The following is a 25523-nucleotide window of genomic DNA, read 5'->3' as shown; positions in this document are numbered from 1 at the left end:
CCACAGCGCCACCCGCGTCCCTTGTTAACTTTAGGGGGCTCAAATATTTCATTGTGGGTGGGGACTGAAGGGACTTCGGCCCCTAGGGGTTGGCTCCTATGGAATGAAGCGTATGGAAGGAGGCAGGTAGAATTCTCCAATAACTTATCCTATATACCCCAAATACATTGTTTGATTTAATATCCCACCCCCCATATTCCTAGTGGCAGGATTTTTAGCCGAAACAAAGCAAAACAGAAACACCGTATTTGCTTTCCTGCAAAGGCAACCCAAAAGTGCTTACAATAAAACAAGTGGTGTTTTGTTTTTTTAATGCATGTGCACAGATTTTTTTTTTTTTAAAAAAAAACCTCAGTTGAACCCAGCAAATCAATGAAACAGTATGCGTTCGCCAGCGGGGCAGGAAAGGACATCTCATTTTGGCCATGTGGCTCCTGAGAGATAAGATTGCGCCTGTATATGGAGGCTTGGCTTGCCTAGGCCTCTGCCCTCTGCGGAGTTTCTTTGACAAATTGTCATCGCCACAATAATACCGTATTTTTCGCTCTATAAGACGCACCAGACCATAAGACGCACCTAGTTTTTGGAGGAGGAAAACAAGGGAAAAAATATTCTGAATCTCAGAAGCCAGAACAGCAAGAGGGATCGCTGCGCAGCGAAAGCAGCAATCCCTCTTGCTGTTCTGGCTTCTGGGATAGCTGCGCAGCCTGCATTCGCTCCATAAGACGCACACACATTTCCCCTTACTTTTTAGGAGGAAAAAAGTGAGTCTTATAGAGCAAAAAATACAGTAATCTTCCCTTTTTAAATTTTTATTTAAAAAAGGCCACCACAATTCCAGAACACCCTCTCTCTTGAATTTACTGCCCAACTGGTTTGGCCATGGAATGCGGCAGCTAGACTGGTGACTGGGAGTGGCCGCTGGGACCACATAACACCAGTCCTGAGAGATCTGCATTGGCTCCCAGTAGGACTCCGAGCACAATTCAAAGTGTCGGTGCTGACCTTTAAAGCCCTAAACGGCCTCGGTCCTGTATACCTGAAGGAGCGTCTCCACCCCCATCGTTCAGCCCAGACACTGAGATCCAGCGCCAAGGGCCTTCTGGCGGTTCCCTCATTGCGAGAAGCTAAGTTACAGGGAACCAAGCAGAGGGACTTCTCGGTGGTGGCGCCCGCCCTGTGGAACGCCCTCCCTTCAGATGTGAAGGAAATAAGCAGCTATCTTCTCTTTAAAAGACGTCTGAAGGCAGCCCTGTTCAGGGAAGTTTTTAGTATTGTTTTTAACACTTGATTGAAAGCTACCCAGAGTGGCTGGGGAAAGTCAGCCAGATGGGCGGGGTATAAATAATAAATTGTTATCATTATCATTATCATCATTATTATCATTATCATTATATTATTATTATTATTATTATTATTATTATTATTATTATTATTATTCCCAGCCTTGGTATTTCTGGGACGAGGAGAAAAGGTTTCCCTTAGAAGCACAGAATCGTGGGCTTGAAAGAACCATCTATGCAATGCAGGAATCACAGCCAAATAATCCCTCTTGTTAGATATTGTTGTGATATTTGGCCTTCCGGTAGTTAGAACTCCAAAATAGCTTGCTGATCGCTTAGGAGGCTGTTCTACTCTTTAAAGTGGGCCTTTCCCCTTCCCCACTTTGGCTCACCGCTTCTTTTTGCTGAAGTCGCCTTAAAAACCTTCCCAGATTTCTCTTTTCTCCGGGGTTGTTTTCCTGTCTTGACCTCAGACGTCTCCTTGGGTCCCCCAAAGGTCAGGCTGTTATTTCTAGAGACAGGGACCCGAGATGGGTGTAAAAATACCAGCAAGGTAACTTGACCTGGGGTGTACAAGGTCCCTTTGCTGAGGTTGAATTTAAGGCCTGCAATGTGTTTGGGTTCAGTGTATCCATGTGTGAGGCGTCATTTTGGGGCAACATCACCACTTTGCAAGGGACCGGCTTCCTTGTGGTTAGGGGAGCACTTTTGGGGGATATTGTTTAAAGCTCCAGATCATTCCGGAAACTTGAATTTGCCAGCACTGTGTAGCATTTATCGTATTTTTTGCTCTATAAGACTCACTTTTTCCCTCCTAAAAAGTAAGGGGGGAAGTGTGTGCGACTTATGGAGCGAATGCAGGCTGCGCAGCTATCCCAGAAGCCAGAACAGCAAGAGGGATTGCTGCTTTCGCTTCACAGCGAATAATTTTTTTCTTGTTTTCCTCCTCCAAAAAAGTCTTGTGGTCTGGTGCATCTTATAGAGCGAAAAATACGGTATATGGGCTTCCTTTAAAAAAACGAGTGTGGGGCTGAGCATTCTGAAAATCTGCCCCGCCCCGCCCCCCCATTATTTTAACAGGACTCATGAAATCTGCAAATTAGAAAGATGTATAATTGTTTTTAAGGCAGTCCACTGACAACATTGTTTGCCTTTATTCCAGACAATGATTAAGCAGCAAATGCAGTGGTACCTCAGGTTAAGAATTTAATTTGTTCTGGAGGTCTGTTCTTAACCTGAAACTGTTCTTAACCTGAAGCACCACTTTAGCTAATGGGGCCTCTTTCTGCCGCTGTGCGATTTCTGTTCTCATCCTGAAGCAAAGTTCTTAACCCAAGGTACTATTTCTGGGTTAGCGGAGTCTGTAACCTGAAGTGTCTGTAACCTGAAGCGTCTGTAACCTGAAGTACCACTGTATTGATTTTTGGTTGCTGATGCTCCACGTGGTTAAGGACATCAGCTGCAGCAGACCAAAAAGAGGCCCAGCCAACACAGCGTCCTGTTCTCACGGTGGCCAGGCAGATGATCCAACAGAAAAGCCACAGCTGTTCTCCACCATTCATGTTCCGCAGCAAGAATTCAGAGGTGCCCTTGTCTCCAACCGTGGCTGGATGTCTCTATGGAAAACATAGCAATCCCCCTTCTCAACAAATATGCCCAATCCGCTTTAAAGTAGGTTCCACTTCTGGTCTGATTCCCAGTCTCCCTATCAGAGCCAGTGTGGTGTAGTGGTTAAGAGCGGTAGTCTCGTAATCTGGGGAACCGGGTTCGCGTCTCCACTCCTCCACATGCAGCTGCTGGGTGACCTTGGGCCAGTCACACTTCTCTGAAGTCTCTCAGCCCCACTCACCTCACAGAGTGTTTGTTGTGGGGGAGGAAGGGAAAGGAGAATGTTAGCCGCTTTGAGACTCCTTAAAGGGAGTGAAAGGCGGGATATCAAATCCAAACTCTATCATCAGTATAGAGATAAACAAAAACTGGCCCACCTCGCAAGGGTGTCGCTGAGATGAGTGATATACCTTTCCACAGCAGCAGAGCAAATGGAAAAATAACAGATTAAAAAACAACAACCCAGAACCGTCGGCCCGTCAGTGGCAAAGGAGTGTCATTACTAAATGCTCTAAGTAATACAAGCATCGCTGCACAATTGTTTCTACTCAGAAACAAACCCCAATGGATTCAATGAGGCTCGCTTCCCAGGGAAGTGGAGGTTAGGATTGCAACCTAAGTTCTGTGTGTTTCTAGGTGTTAGGGGGACGTGGGTGGCACTGTGGGTTAAACCACAGAGCCTAGGACTTGCCAGTCGGAAGGTCGGCGGTTCGAACCCCCACGATGGGGTGAGCTCCCGTTGCTCGGTCCCTGCTCCTGCCAACCTAGCAGTTCGAAAGCACGTCAAGTGCAAGTAGATAAATAGGTACCACTCCGGCGGGAAGGTAAACGGCGTTTCCGTGCGCTGCTCTGGTTGGCCAGAAGCGGCTTAGTCCTGCTGGCCACATGACCCAGAAGTTGTACACCGGCTCCCTCGGCCAATAAAGCGAGATGAGCGCCGCAACCCCAGAGTTGGCCACGACTGGACCTAATGATCAGGGGTCCCTTTAACTTTACTTAGGTGTTATAAGAAAAAACTGCCCCTTTATCCTTTATGGTGTATCCAAGATCCTGTATAGAGTCCTTATGTAGGTTCTCTATCAGTAGGAGAAAATAACAGAGGCCAACCAGAGAATATTGAGAAGCAAAGCAGCTAGTAAGTCTGATCTTTATTATTGCAACAGGGTCCCCCGCTCACCCCACGCAGGGAGGGAGGAGAGGAACCCAGAACATTGGTGTTCAAGCTCTTATATAGACTTTTGAAACTGCGTCCCCTGTGGCTCAAGACCAACCCCCAAAACATCATACATACATCACAGAAAGAGGTGGTCCCCAGCAGAAATTTGAGCGCGTTGCTTCTCTCCTGTCTGCCAGGATACCTGACAATGCCTTATCAGATGGCCTTTTCTGGGTAGCCTGGCCATTCCTTGGAGATGGTAAATACTTAGTTCCTGAATCTCTTACGCATGTTGAGAGTGTGCCAGGCTGTATTTGCAAAGGGAAGCGTAAGCCCCTACGGTCCAAAGACAATTGGAAACCTTTTCCCATTTCCTTCCTCCTTGCAGAAAAACATCTGAGGTCAATTTAGGAGAGTCAAAGTGGCTTCAGGATTGTTCTGTACTATTTCAGACACGTGGTTTGTATACTTATGTATGTGTTTGCCTTGTACATTTAGGAACATTTATATAAATGTATATATATAAATTTATATGTATATATGTATACCAACAACCTCAGATATGCAGATGACACAACCTTGATGGCAGAAAGTGAGGAAGAATTAAAGAACCTTTTAATGAGGGTGAAAGAGGAGAGCGCAAAATATGGTCTGAAGCTCAACATCAAAAAAACGAAGATCACGGCCACTGGTCCCATCACCTCCTGGCAGATAGAAGGGGAAGAAATGGAGACAGTGAGAGATTTTACTTTCTTGGGCTCCATGATCACTGCAGATGGTGACAGCAGCCACGAAATTAAAAGACGCCTGCTTCTTGGGAGAAAAGCTATGACAAACCTAGACAACATCTTAAAAAGCAGAGACATCACCTTGCCAACAAAGGTCTGTATAGTTCAAGCTATGGTTTTCCCAGTAGTGATGTATGGAAGTGAGAGCTGGACCATAAAGAAGGCTGATCGCCGAAGAATGGATGCTTTTGAATTCTGGTGCTGGAGGAGACTCTTGAGAGTCCCATGGACTGCAAGAAGATCAAACCTCTCCATTCTGAAGGAAATCAGCCCTGAGAGCTCACTGGAAGGACAGATCCTGAAGCTGAGGCTCCAATACTTTGGCCACCTCATGAGAAGAGAAGACTCCCTGGAAAAGACCCTGATGTGGGGAAAGATGGAGGGCACAAGGAGAAGGGGACGACAGAGGACGAGATGGTGGGACAGTGTTCTCGAAGCGACCAGCATGAGTTTGACCAAACTGCGGGAGGCAGTGGAAGACAGGAGTGCCTGGCGTGCTCTGGTCCAGGGGGTCACGAAGAGGCGGACACAACTAAACGACTAAACAACAACATATGTGTATATATATATATATATGTATTTATATAAATTTTTATTTATTTATTTATTTATTTATAAATGTATATATATTTATGTATATATATAAATTTATATAAAGACCTTAGAATTCCTATAAAACTAGGGTAAAACTTTTTTGCAATCTTCCCCATGCGTGCCCACGGACCAGGATGAAGGACAAAACAGATGGGAGCCGCCACCAACCCTTCCAGGCCCTCCTCGACCCTCCTGCGCAGCGCCCTGTGGATAAGGAGGAGACCCAGGAGTCCTGTGCAACAGTGTTTGCAACACAGAGGGAGAACCATGCAGCCCTGCAAAAACCCAGCGCCAGGGCGAGATCCCAAATAAAATGTTATGTTTCACAGGCAAGCGCTGTGATGCGGGAGGGCGGATTTGCGGCGGGGAGAAGCCCGTTTGGTTTTCTCTTCTTTTTTTTTTGCATAAAGGAGGCAGGAGACGCCGAGAGGGAGAAGGAAAGATTACAGCTGCAGGTTGCTTCCTTTGCAAGGAGACACCCGCTCCGGCGACAGGCCAGGTCGTAATGGATCACCAAGGGATTATTTCCAAAAAGGCTCCCCCAGCACGGAGCAGCAAGGACGTGACGTCACCCCAGGGTTCAGCTGGGTGCACGCGCCTTCCCTTTCGGGGGATGCAATGCAGGCGAGGGCTCGTCTCGCTAGGGAGGCAAGCGTGCACCTGCGCATACGCAGAGTGCATTTTCCCCACGGTCCTTCACAGAGCAGCAAGCGAGCTATAGGGCCGGGAAGCGGTCCATTATTTTGCGGCTCTTGGGTTAAACTTGGTTCTGAGGAGCCCAATAAAACCCATCGCCCTCTCTATTATTATTATTATTAATAATGGAGTTTATATAGGCAAGCGTTTGCAAACCTTTACAAAACCATCAGCCAAATTATTATTATTATTATTATTATTATTATTAATCGAGTTTATATAGGCAAGCGTTTGCAAACCTTTACAAAACCATCAGCCAAATTATTATTATTATTATTATTATTATTATTATTTATCGAGTTTGTATAGGCGAGCGTTTGCAAACCTTTACAAAACCATCAGCCAAATAATAATAATAATAATAATAATAATAGAAGAAGAAGAAGAAAAAGATGCCCAAATGGCAGATATTGAAGTTTCCACCATTATCTCGCTTTGGCATTAGTCGCCGCTTGCAAAGGAAAACTTTAACCAAGCTTCAAAGCCGTGCAATTTTAAACCTAAAGTCTCTGCGGCGGCAGCAATAGCAGAAAAAAAAAGGCTCGAGGCCCCGCCCCTCCCGCTAAGCCCCTCCCCTCCCCCCTCTCCTTTCCATTCCCCCCGCCCCTTTCCCTCTTCGACCAATCGCGTCGCAGAAGGGCGCGCTGCCCGCAGTTGAAGCCGAAAGCGTGCGTCACTGCCGTGCTGGCAAGGGGAGCTTGCAAAAGGCTGCGCTCATTCATGCAATAGGTTGCGCGCAGGATGGAGCCTGGGAAGGGGGCAAGCGTGCTTGCGGGAGGCGGAGCTTTGCACCAGTGACTTGCTTTTGAGGGTCATGTGGCCTGCCTTGCAGGGGAGGCTGTTGCTTGCGAGGGATCCTGGCACCTCCAAGTTGTTCGGCAGGTAGGTGGCTGTGCGCGCAGAGAGTAGCTTTCTCCAGGCGCAGCAATTGCCAGCAGTTGCATTCCCTAACCCCCTGTTATAAGAAAAACTGCTCCTTTTCCCTTATGGGGTACCCAAGAGTCCATATAGAGTCCTTTTGTAGGTTCTCTATCGGTAGGAGAAAAATGTTGTTGTTGTTTAGTCGTGTCCAGCTCTTCGTGACCCCCTGGACCAGAGCACGCCAGGCCCTCCTGTCTTCCACTGCCTCCCGCAGTTTGGTCAAACTCATGCTGGTAGCTTCGAGAACACTGTCCCACCATCTCGTCCTCTGTCTTCCCCTTCTCCTTGCGCCCTCCATCTTTCCCAACATCAGGGTCTTTTCCAGGGAGTCTTCTCTTCTCATGAGGTGGCCAAAGTCTTGGAGCCTCAGCTTCAGGATCTGTCCTTCCAGTGAGCACTCAGGGCTGATTTCCTTCAGAATGGAGAGGTTTGATGATCTTGCAGTCCATGGGACTCTCAAGAGTCTCCTCCAGCACCATAATTCAACCCCCTGTTATAACAAAAAAAACCAGCTCCTTTTCCCTTATGGGGTATCCAAGAGCCCATATAGAGTCCTTTTGTAGGTTCTCTATCGGTAGGAGAAAAATAACAGAGGCCAACCAGAGAATATTGAGAAGCAAAACAGCGAGTGACCCTGATATTTATTAAACTGTTGCAGCAGGATGATCACTTCCACACGCACCACGATCTAACCGACTGAGCTATCCAGCTGAAGAACGCTTTAAATCCAGTCTTAGAAATTAACTGCTTTGAGTTGGTTATTGGAATCATAAAACTGCTTTATAATGTTTGGCATTTGGTTTTTGAGTTCTGTTATCTATTTGCCACCCCTTGGCTTCTTTGGGAGGAAGGCCAAGGTATAAATTCAGTAAAAATTTGTTGCTGAATGTTGCTTTGTTGTTTATTTTAAAGTTCTTGTTGCTTTTTGTATTGGATAAGGTTGTTACTGTTCATGTTTGATGTTTTTATATGTGTTGGAGGCCGCCCAGAGTGGCTGGGTCAGCCCAGTCAGATAGGTGGGATATGTATATATGTATGTATGAATAAATAAATAAATGAAATTGATTAAATAAAGTGTTATATATGCCTTTTCAAGAGGAGCAGGGAAATCCATGGTGGAAAAGACGCACCAGCTGCAATGGCTGTCTCTACTGTTATAGGGAGTAAATGCTTCTGAATACCAGTAAACCACAGAGCCTAGGACTTGCCGTTCAGAAGGTTGGCGGTTCGAATCCCCGCAATGACGGGGTGAGCTCCCGTTGCTCGGTCCCTGCTCCTGCCAACCTAGCAGTTCGAAAGCACGTCAAAGTGCAAGTAGATCAATAGGTACCGCTCTGGCAGGAAGGTAAAGGGCGTTTCCGTGTGCTGCTCTGGTTCGCCAGAAGCGGCTTAGTCATGCTGGCCACATGACCCGGAAAAACTGTCTGCGGACAAACGCCAGCTCCCTCGGCCAGTAAAGCGAGATGAGCGCTGCAACCCCAGAGCCGGTCACGACTGGACCTAATGGTCAGGGGTCCCTTTACCTTTACATTTACCAATTGCTGAACATCACAAGTGGGGGAGAGTTGCTGCTCTCGCACTAAGGTCCAGCTTGTGGGCTTCTCCTGCTACTGTAAGAACAGGAGGCTGGACTAGATGGGCTCCCTTTGCCCCGTTCCAGCTGCTGCTTGGCAGTTCTGACTCTCACCAGCCATCTCACTTGCCTCATTTACTTCCACCGCAGGTCGTATTGCCGAGCTGCGAAGAGGGACACCATCTTTGCACTGTCTTCGGGCCAAGGGAAATGCGGGGTGGCCGTAATTCGAACCAGCGGCCCGGCCAGCAGCATGGCCCTGGTCCGCCTGACGAGGGCGGAGGCGCCTCCTCCGAGAGTTGCCACGCTGCGGCGGATCTGCGACCCCCGGTCTGCCGAAACCCTGGACCGCGGCCTCGTCTTGTGGTTCCCAGGTGAGCGGATCTGGGCACCTGCGCTGAATATATCTGTGAGGGTGAGGAGAGAGACTCCCATCAGGCAAGGCCTCCTTCCACCTGCCTTGCCCTACCCTCTGCTTCTCAATGTGTGTTGTATTGTGGCTTGCCGTTGTTTTATTGATTATACAGTGGTACAGTGGTGCCTCGCAAGACGAAAAGAATCCGTTCCGCGAGTCTCTTCGTCTTGTGGGTTTTTTCGTCTTGCGAAGCAAGCCCATTAGCGGTTTAGCGGATTAGCGCTACAGTATTAGCGGCTTAGCGGGCTTAGCGGATCAGCTGATAAGCGGCTTAGCGATCAGCTGTTAAGCGGCTTAACGATCAGCTGATAAGCGGCTTAGCGATCAGCTGTTAAGCGGCTTAGCCGATCAGCTGATAAGCGGTTTAGCGGCTTGGGAAAAAGGGGGGGGGGAGGAAAAAAACCCCGCAGGAACTCGCAAGACATTTTCGTCTTGCGAAGCAAGCACATAGGAAATTCGTTTTGCGAAGCACCTCCAAAACGGAAAACCCTTTCGTCTAGCGGGTTTTCCGTCTTGCGAGGCATTCGTCTTGCGGGGCACCACTGTACCTCGGGTTAAGTGCTTAATTCGTTCCGGAGGTCCGGACTTAACCTGAAACTGTTCTTAACCTGAAGCACCACTTTAGCTAATGGGGCCTCCCGCTGCCACCAGAGCATGATTTCTGTTCTCATCCTGAAGCAAAGTTCTTAACCCGAGGTAATATTTCTGGGTTAGTGGAGTCTGTAACCTGAAGCGTATATAACCTGAAGAGTATGTAACCCGAGGTACCACTGTAGTTTAGATATTATTGTAACTGTTGAGTGGATTTCTGTTTAACTTTCATATGTTTATATTATTATTTTATACTATTCTAAGGATTGTTGAATGTTACTTTTTTGATGGAGGTTGCCTATTTTAAAGTTATGTTTTATTATCTTTTATTAAATATAATTTTTATTAAGTTTTCCATATTTCATTACATTACATTTCAGTATGAAAAATTTCAGTATAAAAAAATTCATAACTTAAAGCATTGCTTAAATAAAGCATCAACCTCCTTCCCTCCCTCTAACAGACTTCCATATCACTTTACCAATTTCTTTACATTCCTATATTCACTTTTTTACCTTATATCAATCTTTTAGCAATCACCTTCTTATAAGTAAATCAGCTCCTTAATTTCCCATTACCAAACATTTCAACTTAAACCTACAAACGTTTTCAACTGTTTACAATTTTCTAAAGTTATCTTTTGTGATCACATTTTTGTATTGCAATGGATGAGCCTCACCTTGGGAAAACCACCTTCATGATAACGGTGTTTTTGTATAGCATTAGATTGTTATAAGATGTACGTTTTTTGTTTCTTCAGCTTGTAAACCGCCTTGAGTTTTGTAAGGTAGAAAGGTGTATACAAATTAAAAATGATGAACAATGATGATGATGTATCTCCGGCGTCCCACTCAGGCCAAGGAGAGGGGTTCTGCGAGGTCCGTAGCTTACTAGTAAAGGTAAAGGGACCCCTGACCATTAGATCCAGTCGTGGCCGACTCTGGGGTTGCGGCGCTCATCTCGCTTTATTGGCCGAGGGAGCCGGCGTACAGCTTCCGGGTCATGTGGCCAGCATGACTATGTTGCTTCTGGTGAACCAGAGCAGTGCACAGAAACACTGTTTACCTTCCCGCCAGAGTGGTATCTATTTATCTACTTGCACTTTGATGTGCTTTCAAACTGCTAGGTTGGCAGGAGCAGGGACCGAGCAACGGGAGCTCACCCAATCGCGTGGATTCAAACCGCCGACCTTCTGATCGGCAAGCCTTAGGCTCTGTGGTTTAACCCACAGCGCCACCCGCGTCTCATAAATTCTATCAAAAGCTATAGCCAAATAACCAGAAAAAGGAAGCACAACTCACTTAAGGCTGATATGCAGTAGTTTTCCTTCATCTGAATGTAGCCAGTGAGCATGAGTGTTTAGAGAGCCAATTGGGTGTTATGAGCTATGAAATCTCAGAAACGCACTTTCCCCAAAAGCTTTCCCCAATTTTGGCTGCTGGTGTAGATGGGGCTCTCTTTGGCCTGACGCCACATGGACTTCTTAGCTTCTTATGACTCCTCTTCCAATTCTTTGCATCTGCTCTGTCCGGAGCGGCAATTATAGTAATCATTCTTTAAATTTCTGCCCTTCCTTTTCCTCGCATGGGGCACCTCGGGGCAGCAGGCGGCAAAGGAGTAATTAATCCCAAGCGTTGTGTTGTTGTTGTTTTTTAGGGCCGGGCAGTTTCACGGGTGAAGACAGCGCAGAGTTCCACGTCCATGGAGGGCCGGCTGTGGTGAGCGGCGTCTTGAAAGCTTTGGGTGTGTCTTCCTTCCTGTATTCCAGGCTGACTTTGTTAGGCTGGGTGTCTTGGGCTGAAGGACCCTGTTTTGAAGACCTCTTGTTGCTTTTTGCAAAAAAAAAAAAAATTAAATTAATTTTCCACAGTTAGGTTTTCACAACTGAAAACAAAAATTAACCCACTATTCTACCGGATCTAGATTTATACAAATGTTGTTGTTGTTTAGTCGTTTAGTCGTGTCCGCCTCTTCCTGACCCCCTGGACCAGAGCACACCAGGCACTCCTGTCTTCCACTGCCTCCCATAGTTTGGTCAAACTCATGCTGGTAGCTTCGAGAACACTGTCCCACCATCTCGGCCTCTGTTGTCCCCATCTCCTTGTGCCCTCCATCTTTCCCCACATCAGGGTCTTTTCCAGGGAGTCTTCTCTTCTCATGAGGTAGCCAAAGTCTTGGAGCCTCAGCTTCAGGATCTGTCCTTCCAGTGAGCACTCAGGGCTGATTTCCTTCAGAATGGAGAGGTTTGATCTTCTTGCAGTCCATGGAACTCTCAAGAGTCTCCTCCAGCACCAGAATTCAAAAGCATCCATTCTTCAGCGATCAGCCTTCTTTATGGTCCAGCTCTCACTACCATACATCACTACTGGGAAAACCATAGCTTTTACTATACGGATCTTTGTTGGCAAGATGATGTCTCTGCTTTTTAAGATGCTGTCTAGGTTTGTCATTGCTTTTCTCCCAAGAAGCAGGCGTCTTTTAATTTTGTGGCTGCTGTCACCATCTGCAGTGATCATGGAGCCCAAGAAAGTAAAATCTCTCACTGCCTCCATTTCTTCCCCTTCTATTTGCCAGGAGGTGATGGGACCAGTGGCCATTTATACAAATACATTATCACGAATCTTCTCTTTGAGATTCCTTGAATCACTAGACTTCCCTCCATATCCTCTTCTGGTTCCTTTATATATAATCCGAATTCTTCTGCATTTCCATACTTACACAGTGGTACCTCTGGTTGCGGACGAGATCTGTTCCGGAGCTCCGGTCGGATCCTGGGGTTTCCGCAACCGGAGGTGACTGTTCTGTGCATGTTTGTGGCGCGTTAGAGCACCTCTGCGCATGTGTGCGCGGCAAAACCCTGCAAAATACTTCCAGGTTTGCCACATGCGTATCCTGACGTATACGTAACCGGAGGTGAACGTAAGTAGAGGTACCACTGTACTTTTCCAGTTATTATTTCCCTTTCCTCTTCTTCTTCTACTTTTTTACTGGTTACAAGCATTAACTTAAAATCCTGTATCAAACCTGTCTGCAGTATTTCTGCACATAAACAGTAAACGATTCCCACTCTTTCTTAAACTTCTCGTTGTCATCGTCTCTGAGCTTTGGCCGTTAATTTTGCCCTTTCTGCATTTGCTTGATTTGCCATTCTTCTTTCGTCGATATCTTTTCTTCCTTCCATCTTTGGGCTAACAATATCCGGGCGGCTGTTGTAGCATACATAAATATTTTCTTCTGCTCTTCAGGGAGTTTTCAATGTCTAAAACTCCTGGTAGAGGAACAAGGATCTAGAGATCATGCTAAGGGTGGCCAAATTCTGTGCGACTGCCATGAAACTTAGGGAACAAACTGTACTACCAAAATGATTAAGGTTTTAAATGACAATTTTAGGTTATATTTTAGTGATTAAGATTTAATATATATTTTTAACTGCCACTATATCTGAATTGTCCAGGTTATACCCAATTCAATGTATTCCTGTTGCGTTTTATGATTTTCCTGATATTGTAAGTGAGCCGGAACTGGTCTGTGACCATAATAATAAAATTCATTCTCATTCATTCATTCTTCAGGGAGTTCAGTTCCTATCAATCCTAGTAAGAAAGCTTTTGGGTTGTTTTTTTTAAGCAAAGGTTACTTTAAACATTTTCTTCCGTTCGTTATAGATCGTTTCCCAGAAGCTTTTAATAGGAAGGCCTCTTCTCTTGGTTCCAGGTTGCCTTCCTCTGCTGCGCCTTGCTGAACCCGGGGAGTTCACCAAACGGGCCTTCCAGAACGGCAAGCTGGACTTGACCGCAGCAGAAGGCCTAGGGGACTTGATTCATGCTGAGACAGAAAGCCAGCGGCGGCAGGCTCTCCGCCAGATGGAAGGGGACTTGGGGCAGCTCTATCGCCGTTGGAGCGACACCCTCACAAAGGCAAGGGAATTGGGGTCACTTACTGGGTGAAAAAGCAGGGACGAAGGTGGCGCTGTGGGTTAAACCACAGAGCCTAGGACTTGCCGATCAGAAGGTCGGCGGTTTGAATCCCCGCGACGGGGTGAGCTCCCGTTGCTCGGTCCCTGCTCCTGCCAACCTAGCAGTTCGAAAGCACCTCAAAGTGCAAGTAGATCAATAGGCACCACTCTGGCGGGAAGGTAAACGGCATTTCCGTGTGCTGTTCTGGTTCGCCAGAAGCAGCTTAGTCATGCTGGCCACATACCCGGAAGCTGTACGCCGGCTCCCTTGGCCAATAAAGCGAGATGAGCGCTGCAACTCCAGAGTCAGTCACAACTGGACCTAATGGTCAGGGCTCCCTTTACTTTTACTGGGTGGAATGGTTTGTGTAGGATTCCTGGAACTGAGACTCCTGCCCTGCAAAGGGAACAGCTTTTAGTGGCAAGGGCCATAAAGGTTAACAGTAATAATAAAAATAAAACCCAAGAATATAAGAAGATCCCTGCAGCAGGATCAGGCCAAAGTGGTATGATCTTGTCGAGCATCCCTTCCTCATAGGTGGTCGTCAAAATTAGCCAGGCGCGTTTTGCACCTGAATCTTAGGTAAAAGGTAAGGTAAAGGACCCCTGGACGGTTAAGTCCAGTCAAAGGTGACTATGGGGTTGCGGCGCTCATCTTGCTTTCAGGCCGAGGAAGCCGGCGTTTGTCTGCAGACAGCTTCCTGGGTCATGTGGCCAGCAGGACTAAACTGCTTCTGGCACAACGGGACACTGTGACAGGAACCAGAGCACATGGAAACGCCGTTTACCTTCCCGCCGGAGCGGTACCTATTTATCTACTTGCACTTTGATGTGCTTTCGAACTGCTAGGGTTGGCAGGAGCTGGGACAGAGCAATGGGAGCTCACCCTGTCGTGGGGATTTGAACTGCCAACCTTCTGATCGGCAAGCCCAAGAGGCTCAGGGGTTTAGATCACAGGCGTTTAGATCCTTTCTTTTGTCTGGCCGTAATAGGAATGTGCTTTCTCTCTTTCCCTCCTCCCTGCAAACAGAAGTATTTATTTTGTTCCCTGCAGTTTCCTTTGGGCCACACCAAACATCAAATATTTGGTTATAGTACATAATTACTCCCTACTCTCTGACCAAGAAAATGAGCTGCTGACCTTTATTGTTCCCACAGGCCTTGGCCCACCTTGAAGCCTACATTGACTTCAGCGAAGACGACAACATTGAGGAGGGGGTCCTTGCTCAAGGTGAGGAGCCTGCCATGGGGGGGGGCACTTAGAACCCTTCCTCCCACGCCCAAATAAATGTTGACCTCTCAACGGTTTGGCCCCAACGGCAGGGATAGAAGCGCAGCTACATTCGCAAGGATGCCGCCCTGCTTTTAAAATAAAAGGTTGGACAATTAATGAGTTGCTGCGCCATTAAAGATAACAGATTTGGACAACATCCCGGAATTGGAACGGAATCAGACAAAGCTGAGCTGATAAAAAGGCAACTGGAGAAACTTTATATTAACAAAGCTATAGTCAGCGGATGAAAGTACAGTGGTACCTCGGGTTAAGTACTTCATTCGTTCCGGAGATCCGTTCTTAAGCTGAAACTGTTCTTAACCTGAAGCACCACTTTAGCTAATGGGGCCTCCTGCTGCTGATTTGCCGCCAGAGCCCGATTTCTGTTCTCATCCTGAAGCAAAGTTCTTAACCTGAAGCACTATTTCTGGGTTAGAAGAGTCTATAACCTGAAGCGTCTGTAACCCGAGTTACCACTGTATATGGTGTTTGGCATGAATGAGAATCCTGGACCCAGGAACAAAAAATTACCAAGCGTTAATATCGAAATGTGGAAAATATGGAAACAACAAAGAGAAAGAGGGCTAGGATGCGGAGATATGCTCCAGAGATCCAGACCGTGGGGAGCACCAAGAAATTAATAAATACAATTTGGACTATAATTTGATCTTTTTTATTTTAGTCTTTTGGTGGGACGTGGGTGGGGCTGTGGGTTAAACCACAGAGCCTAGGACTTGCTGATCAGAAGGTCGGTGGTTCAAATCCCCACAACGGGGTGAGCTCCCGTTGCTGGGTCCCTGCTCCTGCCAACCTAGCAGTTCGAAAGCACGTCAAAGTGCAAGTAGATAAATAGGTACCACTCCAGCGGGAATGTAAACGGCATTTCGGTGCACTGCTCTGGTTCACCAGAAGTGGCTTAGTCATGCTGGCCACATGACCCGGAAGCTGTACACCGGCTCCCTCGGCCAATAAATCGAGATGAGCGCTGCAGCCCCAGAGTCGGCCACGACTGGAGCTAATGGTCAGGGGCCCCATTACCTTTAATATCGAGATGTGGAAAATACGGAAACAACAAAGAGAAGCAGAACTAAGACGCGGAGCTATGCTCCAGAGATCCAGACCATGGGGAGCCCCAAGAAATTAATAAATACAATTTGGTCTATAATTTGATCTTTTTATTTTAGTTTTTTATTTAATTGAAGTATTATGATTGGATATTTAATTGGAAAATCAATAAAAAATGATTTAAAAATAAAATAAAATTTGAAAGGTGATAGTCCTCATGGCTGGGGGAAGAAGGAAAAGCATTGGAAAGCCAGGAAGGGAAGGTTTTTTTTGGGAGGGGGGGATGTGCAGTTTTGAGACAATAGCCATAATCGGAGAGGCTCTGTCTTTTATTTCTTCCTTCCTACTTCTTCACAGTGGAAGAGGCCGTTGAGGCGTTGGAGAAGGAGATGCGGGAGCACTTGCAAGATGGCCGCCGCGGCGAGAGGCTGAGGGACGGAGTCCATGTCGTGATCGCAGGGCCCACCAACGCTGGGAAAAGCAGCCTCCTCAACCACCTATGTGAGCAGGAAGGGCATCGGGTGGTGGCGGGGAGTTCTTTGGGCATGGCGTGAATGGGAAAAAAAAGTTGGGGCTGCTCAATTATATTCTGCTGTTTTGTACCTTTGCCATCCTGGGCTCCTTTGAGAGGAACAAGGGGATAGAAATTTAGCAAAGAACAATGTTTTCAGTCCTGATCTGCATGGCTGGCCTGATTTACATGTTGTTGTTTAGTCGTGTCCGACTCTTCGTGACCCCCTGGACCAGAGCACGCCAGGCCCTCTTGTCTTCCACTGCCTCCCGCAGTTTGGTCAAACTCATGCTGGTAGCTTCGAGAACACTGTCAACTATCTCGTCCTCTGTCGTCCCCTTCTCCTTGCGCCCTCCATCTTTCCCAACATCAGGGTCTTTTCCAGGGAGTCTTCTCTTCTCCTGAGGTGGCCAAAGTCTTGGAGCCTCAGCTTCAGGATCTGTCCTTCCCGTGAGCACTCAGGGCTGACTTCCTTCAGAATGGAGAGGTTGGATCTTCTTGCAATCCGTGGGACTCTCAAGAGTCTCCTCCAGCACCAGAATTCAAGAGCATCAATTCTTCGGCGATCAGCCTTCTTTATGGTCCAGCTCTCACTTCCATACATCACTACTGGGAAAACCATAGCTTTTACTATGCGGACCTTTATTGGCAAGGTGATGTCTCTGCTTTAGAGGCCTGATTTACATGGCACCCTACAGAGTAACGTAAGCAAAGACTAAACCAAAAACTAGAGTTCCCTGCCCCAAGGGGCTCACCACTGAAATTGTTAAAGGAGAGAGAATCACTGGTTTTCGAACAGCTTAGTTCTCGCACGTTTTGGCTCCCGAGCGCTGCAAATCCAAAAGTGACTGTTCCGGTTTGCAAACTATTTTTGGAAGCTGAACGTCTGACGGGGCTTCCGATTGGAGCTTCCTGCAGCCAATCGGAAGCCGTGCTTTCGTTTTGGAAGTCGAACGGACTTCCGGAACGGATTCCGTTCGACTTCCAAGGTACAGCTGTATTGCCTACTCCCAGCAACGCTGAACTTTTCCAGGGACTTGTGCAGAAAGATGCCTGCATCTTTTTTTTAATACAGTGGTACCTCGGGTTACATACGCTTCAGGTTACACACTCCACTAAGCCAGAAATAGTGCTTCAGGTTAAGAACTTTGCTTCAGGATGAGAACAGAAATCGTGCTCCAGCGGCGCGACAACAGCGGGAGGCCCCATTTGCTAAAGTGGTGCTTCAGGTTAAGAACAGTTTCAGGTTAAGAACGGACCTCTGGAACGAATTAAGTACTTAACCCAGGGTACCACTGTACTTAATTCATTCTGGAGGTCTGTTCTTAACCTGAAGCGCCACTTTAGCTAATGGGGCCTCCCGCTGCCACCGTACTGCTGCTGCGTGATTTCTGTTCTCATCCTGAAGCAAAGTTCTTAACCTGAGGTACCATTTCTGTGTTAGCAGAGTCTGTAACCTGAAGCGTATGTAACCTGAAGCGTCTGTAACCTGAGGTACCACTGTATACAGGATGCTGGGGATTGAACCTCGTACCTCCTGCATAATAATAATAATAATAATAATAATAATAATAATAATTTCTATTTATACCCCACCCTCTCCAGCCAAGGCCGGGCTCAGGGCGGCTAGCAAGCAATAATAAAAACAAGTTGAATGAATACAACTTTAAAACGAGATTTAAATACAACATTAAAATATTAAAATGCAAAGCAAGTCCTTAATTATCAATAATAATAATTTGATTTATCACCTGACCGTCACCCTCGCTTCTCGGGGCAGGCCCCTGTTTAAAATGCATCATCAAAACAAGCTGTGAATCGCTACGCTAATGGCCCCTTTTGGCTAAATAAGGAGAGCGCAGCTGTTGGTAAAGTTAAAGGGACCCCTGACCATTAGGTCCAGTCGTGGCCGACTCTGGGGTTGCGGCGCTCATCTCGCTTTATTGGCCGAGGGAGCCGGCGTACAGCTTCCGGGTCACGTGGCCAGCATGACTAAGCTGCTTCTGGCGAACCAGAGCAGCACACGGAAACGCCATTTACCTTCCCGCTGGAGCGGTACCTATTTATCTACTTGCACTTTGTGCTTTCGAACTGCTAGGTTGGCAGGAGCTGGGACCGAGCAACGGGAGCTCACCCCGTCATTGCAGGGATTCGAACCAGCGACCTTCTGATCGGCAAGCCCAAGAGGCTCAGCGGTTTAGACCACAGCGCCACCCGCGTCCCTGCAGCTGTTGATATTTGCTTGTAATGTACAGTCACATAGCCCAGTAATGTCAACTCTGGCTGGCAGCACTGGCTCCGCACAGATTCGGAGGGCAGAGTTATTTCTCCCCTGCCCAACTTCCTTCAGAAACCTTTTAAACTAGAGCTGCTGCAGGTGGCAAGGAAGTCATACAGCCCCCACCCCTTGTCTGGAGGCGGTTGGAGGATGGATGGCAGCTAACAGATTGAGATTGAATCCTGACAAGACAGAAGTACTGTTTTTGGGGGACAGGAGGCGGGCGGGTGTGGGGGATTCCCTGGTCCTGAATGGGGCAACTGTGCCCCTGAAGGACCAGGTGTGCAGCCTGGGAGTCATTCTGGACTCACTGCTCTCCATGAAGACGCAGGTCAGTTCTGTGTCCAGGGCAGCTGTTTACCAGCTCCTTCTGGTATGCAGGATGAGACCCTCCCTGCCCGCAGACTGTCCCGCCAGAGTGGTGCATGCTCTAGTTATCTCCCACTTGGACTACTGCCATGCGCTCTATGTGGGGCTACCTTGGAAGGTGACCCGGAAACAACAAGTAATCCAGAATGCGGCAGCCAGACTGGGGACTGGGAGCGAGACCGTATAACACCGGTCTTGAAAGACCTACATTGGCTCCCAGTACGTTTCCGAGCACAATTCAAAGTGTTGGTGCTGACCTTTAAAGCCCTAAATGGCCTCGGTCCAATATATGTGAAGGAGCGTCTTCACCTCCATCGTTCTACCCGGACACTGAGGTCCAGCACCGAGGGCCTTCTGGTGGTTCCCTCCCTGCGAGAAGCCAAGATACAGGGAACAAGGCAGAGGGCCTTCTCAATAGTGGCACCCACCCTGTGGAACGCCCTCCCACCAGATGTCAAAGAGAACAACAACTACCAGACTTTTAGAAGACATCTGAAGGCAGCCCTCTTTAGGGAAGCTTTTAATGTTTGATGTATTATACTATTTTAATATTTTTTGGGAAGCCGGCCAGAGTGGCTGGGGAAGCCCAGCCAGATGGGCGGGGTATAAATAATAAAATTATTATTATTATTATTATTATTATTGCTTTACAGAGAACCTTCCAAATTTCTCTTCCCTGTTTTGGGGAGGACTGATTATTTTTTTTAATCCCAGTGGCTGTAGCCGAGTTGGGGATCCTGCCATCTAAACGGCTTGCTGCCGAGACCCGTCCGCCATCTCTGCCCCTTAGTGCTAAAGATCATTATGCTAATTGCTGGTTCTCTGGATGGATTAATTATAATTATAATCCTTGGCTCCCTCTTCATATGGTTGCTTTTGCCAAGACTGTAAATGCCTCTGAAGTACACCAGTGGCTGAGAATCGCAAGGGGAGTTCACTGCCTCACAAGTAGAGGGAAGTTCATTGGCGGCGCTGTGGTCTAAACCACTGAGCCTCTTGGGCTTGCTGATTGGAAGGTCGGCGGTTTGATTCCCTGCGACGGGGTGAGCTCCCGTTGCTCTATCCCTGCTCCTGCCAACCTAGCAGTTCGAAAGCACACCAGCGCAAGTAGATAAATAGGTACCATTGCAGCGGGAAGGTAAACGGCATTTCCGTGCGCTCTGGTTTCTGTCATAGTGTCCCATTGCGCCAGAAGCTTTTTAGTCCTGCTGGCCACATGACCTGGGAAGCTGTCTGTGAACAAACGCCGGCTCCCTCAGCCTGAAAGCGAGATGAGCACCGCAACCCCATAGTCACCTTTGGCTGGACTTAACCGTCCAGGGGTCCTTTACCTTTTACCTTTTTTATTCAGGTTCTGTTTGGGGGCTTCCTATAATTAGGGGCATCTTGTTGGCCGCTGTGAAGACAGGTCGCTGGACTGGACTGGATGGGCCACCTTTGGCTTGATCCAGCTCCAGCATTCTTCCCATTTTCTGAGCATTGGTGATTGCCTCTAAAGTCTACCTTCCCTCCCTAATTTAACTGTTGTCCTCCCTCAGGTCAGAAGCCAGCAGCCATTGTTTCCCCCATAGCGGGGACCACGCGGGATGTGGTGGAGGCGGCGCTGAACATCGGCGGGTTCCCTGTGGTGCTGAGCGACACCGCAGGGCTGCGGGACACCAGTGATGTTGTTGAGATGGAGGGAGTGAACCGGGCTCGGCAGAGGTGAGTGGGAAAAGGCGACGGCAGCAGCAGTATCTGGGTCTTAAGCAAAGCTTCTCTTGCTGTCTTGAGGCGTTCACAAAGTACAGTGGTGCCCCGCAAGACGAATGCCTCGCAAGACGGAAAACCCGCTAGACGAAAGGGTTTTCCGTTTTGGAGGTGCTTCGCAAAACGAATTTCCTATGTGCTTGCTTCGCAAGATGAAAATGTCTTGCGAGTTCCTGCGGGGTTTTTTTCCTTTCCCCCCCCTTTTTCCCAAGCCGCTAAACCGCTTATCAGCTGATCAGCTAAGCCGCTTAACAGCTGATCGCTAAGCCGCTTATCAGCTGATCGTTAAGCCGCTTAACAGCTGATCCGCTAAGCCCGCTAAGCCGCTAATACTGTAGCGCTAATCCGTTAAACCGCTAATGGGCTTGCTTCGCAAGACGAAAAAACTCGCAAGACGAAGAGACTCGCGGAACGGATTCTTTTCGTCTTGCAAGGCACCACTGTAAAGGAAGGATTGAACTCTGATTAAAAAGAATGCACACAGAGGCTTGAACCAGCAAAACTCTGGGAAGGGTGCGTATAATAATCTCTGCCTCCCCACCCCCTGGCCCAGATCGTTTTATTCACAAAATACCTTTTTACAGAGTGTTCGTAAGAACCAATCAGATTTCTTCTGAGCATTTCAACAAACCCCACATGGGGACAAAGTTAAACTACCCAAACTAATTAAGCACACATATTTCTGGGGTAAACAAAACAGAACTACAAAGGAGTGTATTTGGCAACCCCTGAGGTCATAAACAAGCAATATACTGTATTTTTTGCTCTATAAGACTCACTTTTTCCCTCCTAAAAAGTAAGGAGAAATGTGTGTGCGTCTTATGGAGCGAATGCAGGCTGCACAGCTATCCCAGAAGCCAGAACAGCAAGAGGGATTGCTGCTTTCACTGCACAGCGATCCCTCTTGATGTTCTGGCTTCTGAGATTCAGAATATTTTTTTTTATTGTTTTCCTCCTTCAAAAACTAGGTGCGTCTTGTGGTCTGGTGCGTCTTATAGAGCGAAAAATACGGTACATGAGAAGAAGGATGGCCAGGAGGACAGCGATCATTATCACCTTTATGTGAGACCTGTTTCCTGGCCCTAAGATTAACATATCAGAAAAGCTACATCAAAGAAACTTGCCCACTATCTTTATGGCCCAGGATGCCTGCCTGGAGAAGCAACTGGAAGCAACTGGGCTGCATACGTGACTTGTCAAGAAAGAGAAATGGGCAGTAGAGAAAATGGCCAGAGATGCAGAGCGTTGTGGGATTTGGTCAGAAATTATTGTCAATGAATTAAACTCAGTCAACACAATGCATTCATCGTGGACACAATGGCTTGAGGCATATTTTATAATTCCTCATAGCAATCCCACCTGACCCCACACTCTGGATATTTGCACTCCTACGCTGTCAGTGATTTTTTTTTTTATGCAAAGGAGAGCTTGGAAAGCTAAATGCTGTTTAGTGAGATGCATACAGACTCGCTAGGAATACAGTAGTACCTTGGTTCTCAAAGATAATCTTTTCCGGAATTCCGTTCCATAACCAAAGCGTTATAGAATAAGGCAGAGTTTATTTTGACAATTGGGGTTTATTTGTTATGATCGCTTTCAGTTCAGGTGATGGAAGAGATTTTCATGATTAAGAGATTGACTTAATGGACAGATTAGGGGAACAGCATACAAATGGCATGTTTTATGTTCAGCTTGATTGCTACCGTGAAATACCCATTACGTTTTGCTCATCTGCCTGCAAATCATCTATATAATTACAGTCATGCCTTGGAAGTCGAATGGAATCAATCTGTTTGACTTCTGGAACATTCAGAAACCAAAGCGCGGCTTCTGATGGGCTGTGGGAAGCTTCTGCAGCCAATCGGAAGCCATGGAAGCCCCGTCGGACGTTCGGCTTCCAAAAATAGTTCGCAAACCAGAACAGCCACTTCCGGTTTGCGGAGTTTGGGAGCTCAAACGTTCAACTTGCAAGGCGTTCAGGATACAAGGTGCGACTATATTATTAAACATGTTGAGCCGTGGGCGTCAAAGTTCACAGGCAGAAGAGCTCCAGAGGAAATCTTGGGAAATAGCTGCAGTTCCTCTCAAACTTGGGCCTCTAGCCATTCTTGGACTACAATTCCCAACATCCCTGACCGCTAGTCCTGCTAGCTAGCAATGATGGGAGTTGTAGTCCAACGAGAGGTGGAGACCATCGTTCAGGAAACACTGAGCTAAGGCTTTTATCATCATCAACCTTTATTACGGTCCAGAGACCCAACAGATCGTTACAAAGCAATACACAATTCGTACACCCTATCTCCAGGTTAAACAAGCATTTATGTCTGGCATAATGGGGACCTGCCAAAGCTAGATGGCTTTCAGGCAAAATTTCTACGGTCTCTGCTGCAGGTACCCAACTGTGTCCCCAACTCCATACTTCTGTTAGAAGCTGGTGAACGCCCAATTTCAACTAAAGTGTGGTGGTCTGCCCTAAAACAGTGGCTCAGGATTTCAGTGTTTGATCTAGGGAAGGGTTTGTACCAACACCTGACCAAAGAGGAATTTGTCAGCAAATAGCAGAAAACCACCTCTATTGGTCTGTCCCCCCCCCAACTGTATTACCTGGGTTATGAAGGTGCCCTAAAGACGTTAAAGCAAAGATTATGGGATACAGTGACTTGCGATCTCGATCACACGCAGTCTGTAGTCCGCTGGCAGTAGGAGTACAATATGGGCATGTCTTTAAGTTACCATCTTACATTAAAAACCTGACAGTACCAAATTATCGAAGGCTTTTCACCAAAGCCAGACTAAAGGTCTTTCCTTCTGCAGTGTTGGATGGCAGGTTGAAAGGAGTTCCCTACCAGGACAGACTTTGCTCGTGTGCTCAAGACATCGATTCCATAAAACATACTGTATTTTTCGCTCTATAAGACGCACCGGACCACAAGACGCACCTAGTTTTTGGAGGAGGAAAACAAGAAAAAAAATATTCTGGATCTCAGAAGTCAGAACAGCAAGAGGGATCGCTGCGCAGTGAAAGCAGCAATCCCTCTTGCTGTTCTGGCTTCTGGGATAGCTGCGCAGCCTGCATTCGCTCCATAAGACGCACACACATTTCCCCTTCTTTTTAGGAGGGAAAAAGTGAGTCTTATAGAGCGAAAAATACGGTATTTTGTTGCACTGAGCTAAGGCTTTTAACTGGCTCTCTGTTCCCTGCAGGGTGGAGGTTGCTGACCTTGTTCTTGCCGTCCTGGATGCAGCGGAAGTGGCCCAGAAGCCTAATCAACTGGTCCCTTCCTTGCTGGACATCCTGCCACCAGACGATCCGAAAGGGACCCGGCCGTACTTGCTGGTTCTGAACAAGATGGACCTGCTTGGTGACAAGGAACGGGCGGATCTGCTGGCGAACCTTGCCAACTCGGACCTGGCGCCGGCCTGCTTTCTCTCTTGCAAAACGGGAGAAGGGATCGCTACTTTCCTGAGCGTGTTGGGGAAGCAGCTGGCTAACATGTGAGGACCGGGAGAGAAGGAGCCATGAGGGGGTGGGTTGGGCTGGGCTTGCCCTTCTCGCCTGCAACTCTGGAGAGCTGCAGCCGGTCAGTGAGGGCAACACTGAACTAATTGGACCAGTGCTTTTGACTACGTTTAAAGGTAAAGGGACCCCTGACCATTAGGTCCGGTCATGACCGACTCTGGGGTTGCGACGCTCATCTTGCTTTATTGGCCGAGGGAGCCGGCGTACAGCTTCCAGGACATGTGGCCAGCAGGACTAAGCCGCTTCTGGCAAAACCAGAGCAGCGCACAGAAACGCCGTTTACCTTCCCGCCGGAGAGGTACCTATTTATCTACTTGCACTTTGATGTGCTTTCGAACTGCTAGGTTGGCAGGAGCAGGGACCGAGCAACGGGAGCTCACCCCGTCGCGGGGATTCGAACCGCCGACCTTCCGATCGGCAAGTCCTTGGCTCTGTGGTTTAACCCATAGCGCCACCTGCCTCCCTTGACTGGGTTTATTTTTTTCCAAAAAAAATTATTCATTTTATCACACAAATAAAAAACAGAAACAGAAAAGACAAACAATACAAATTCTTGTCATATCCTTATTTTTCTAAACATTAAATTGGCTTCCCCAAGTCCCACCTATCTGATTTTCATTTTACTTCATCTTTAGCAGTTTACATATATCATAATTTCTAACCATCTTTTTTTTTAAAATCACACTTAAAATAACTTCACATTTTATCACTTAACAGATAATACTGCTTTAAAATACGCTATCTTCTACTTCTAACCCTACAGCCTACATCCACTTCCACAGCTATTCTAAGGTTTAGATATTAAAATATTTTTTCAAATATTCCTTAAACTTCTTCCAGTCTTCTTCCACCGTCTCTTCTCTCTGGTCTCAGAGTCTCCCGGTCAGTTCGGCAAGTTCCATATAGTCCATCATCTTTCTTTTGACTGGGTTTAAGGTTCGAATCCCTGCAACGGGGTGAGCTCCCGTTGTTCAGTCCCTGCTCCTGCCCACCTAGCAGTTCGAAAGCACATCTAAGTGCGAGTAGATAAATAGGTACCACTCCGGCGGGAAGGTAAATGGCATTTCCGTGCACTGCGCGGGTTCGCCAGAAGCGGCTTAGTCAGTTGTGGTTGTTGACACAACTGCTGCTTGAATTTTACTAGCTAAAAAGTGGAAAACGCAAGAATTACCAACAGT

At 47.3% G+C, this 25523-nt stretch overlaps 1 protein-coding gene across 2 annotated transcripts in view; it reads left to right on the top strand.

Annotated features, from left to right (window-relative positions):
• Window positions 1-6794: 6794 nt before the first annotated feature.
• The window catches only part of GTPBP3 (GTP binding protein 3, mitochondrial), a 32451-nt gene continuing 13722 nt past the window's right edge, over window positions 6795-25523 (top strand). For both annotated transcript variants that reach the window (XR_013981176.1, XM_080989013.1), the window contains exons 1-8: window positions 6795-7007; window positions 8770-8993; window positions 11282-11368; window positions 13340-13542; window positions 14739-14811; window positions 16276-16419; window positions 20615-20780; window positions 24030-24320. Coding sequence is in view for 1 of the 2 variants with exons in the window: in XM_080989013.1 (XP_080845139.1) it covers window positions 6940-7007; window positions 8770-8993; window positions 11282-11368; window positions 13340-13542; window positions 14739-14811; window positions 16276-16419; window positions 20615-20780; window positions 24030-24320 (1256 nt within the window). In the remaining variant the exon portion in view is untranslated. The remainder of the gene's footprint in view (window positions 7008-8769; window positions 8994-11281; window positions 11369-13339; window positions 13543-14738; window positions 14812-16275; window positions 16420-20614; window positions 20781-24029; window positions 24321-25523) is intronic.

The sequence above is a fragment of the Podarcis pityusensis genome, assembly GCF_964106645.2.
Source record: "Podarcis pityusensis genome assembly, chromosome: 18".
Classification (NCBI taxonomy): domain Eukaryota; kingdom Metazoa; phylum Chordata; class Lepidosauria; order Squamata; family Lacertidae; genus Podarcis; species Podarcis pityusensis.
The sequence above is the reverse complement of the archived record's forward strand: the minus strand, read 5'-3'. Positions and strand labels throughout refer to the sequence as shown.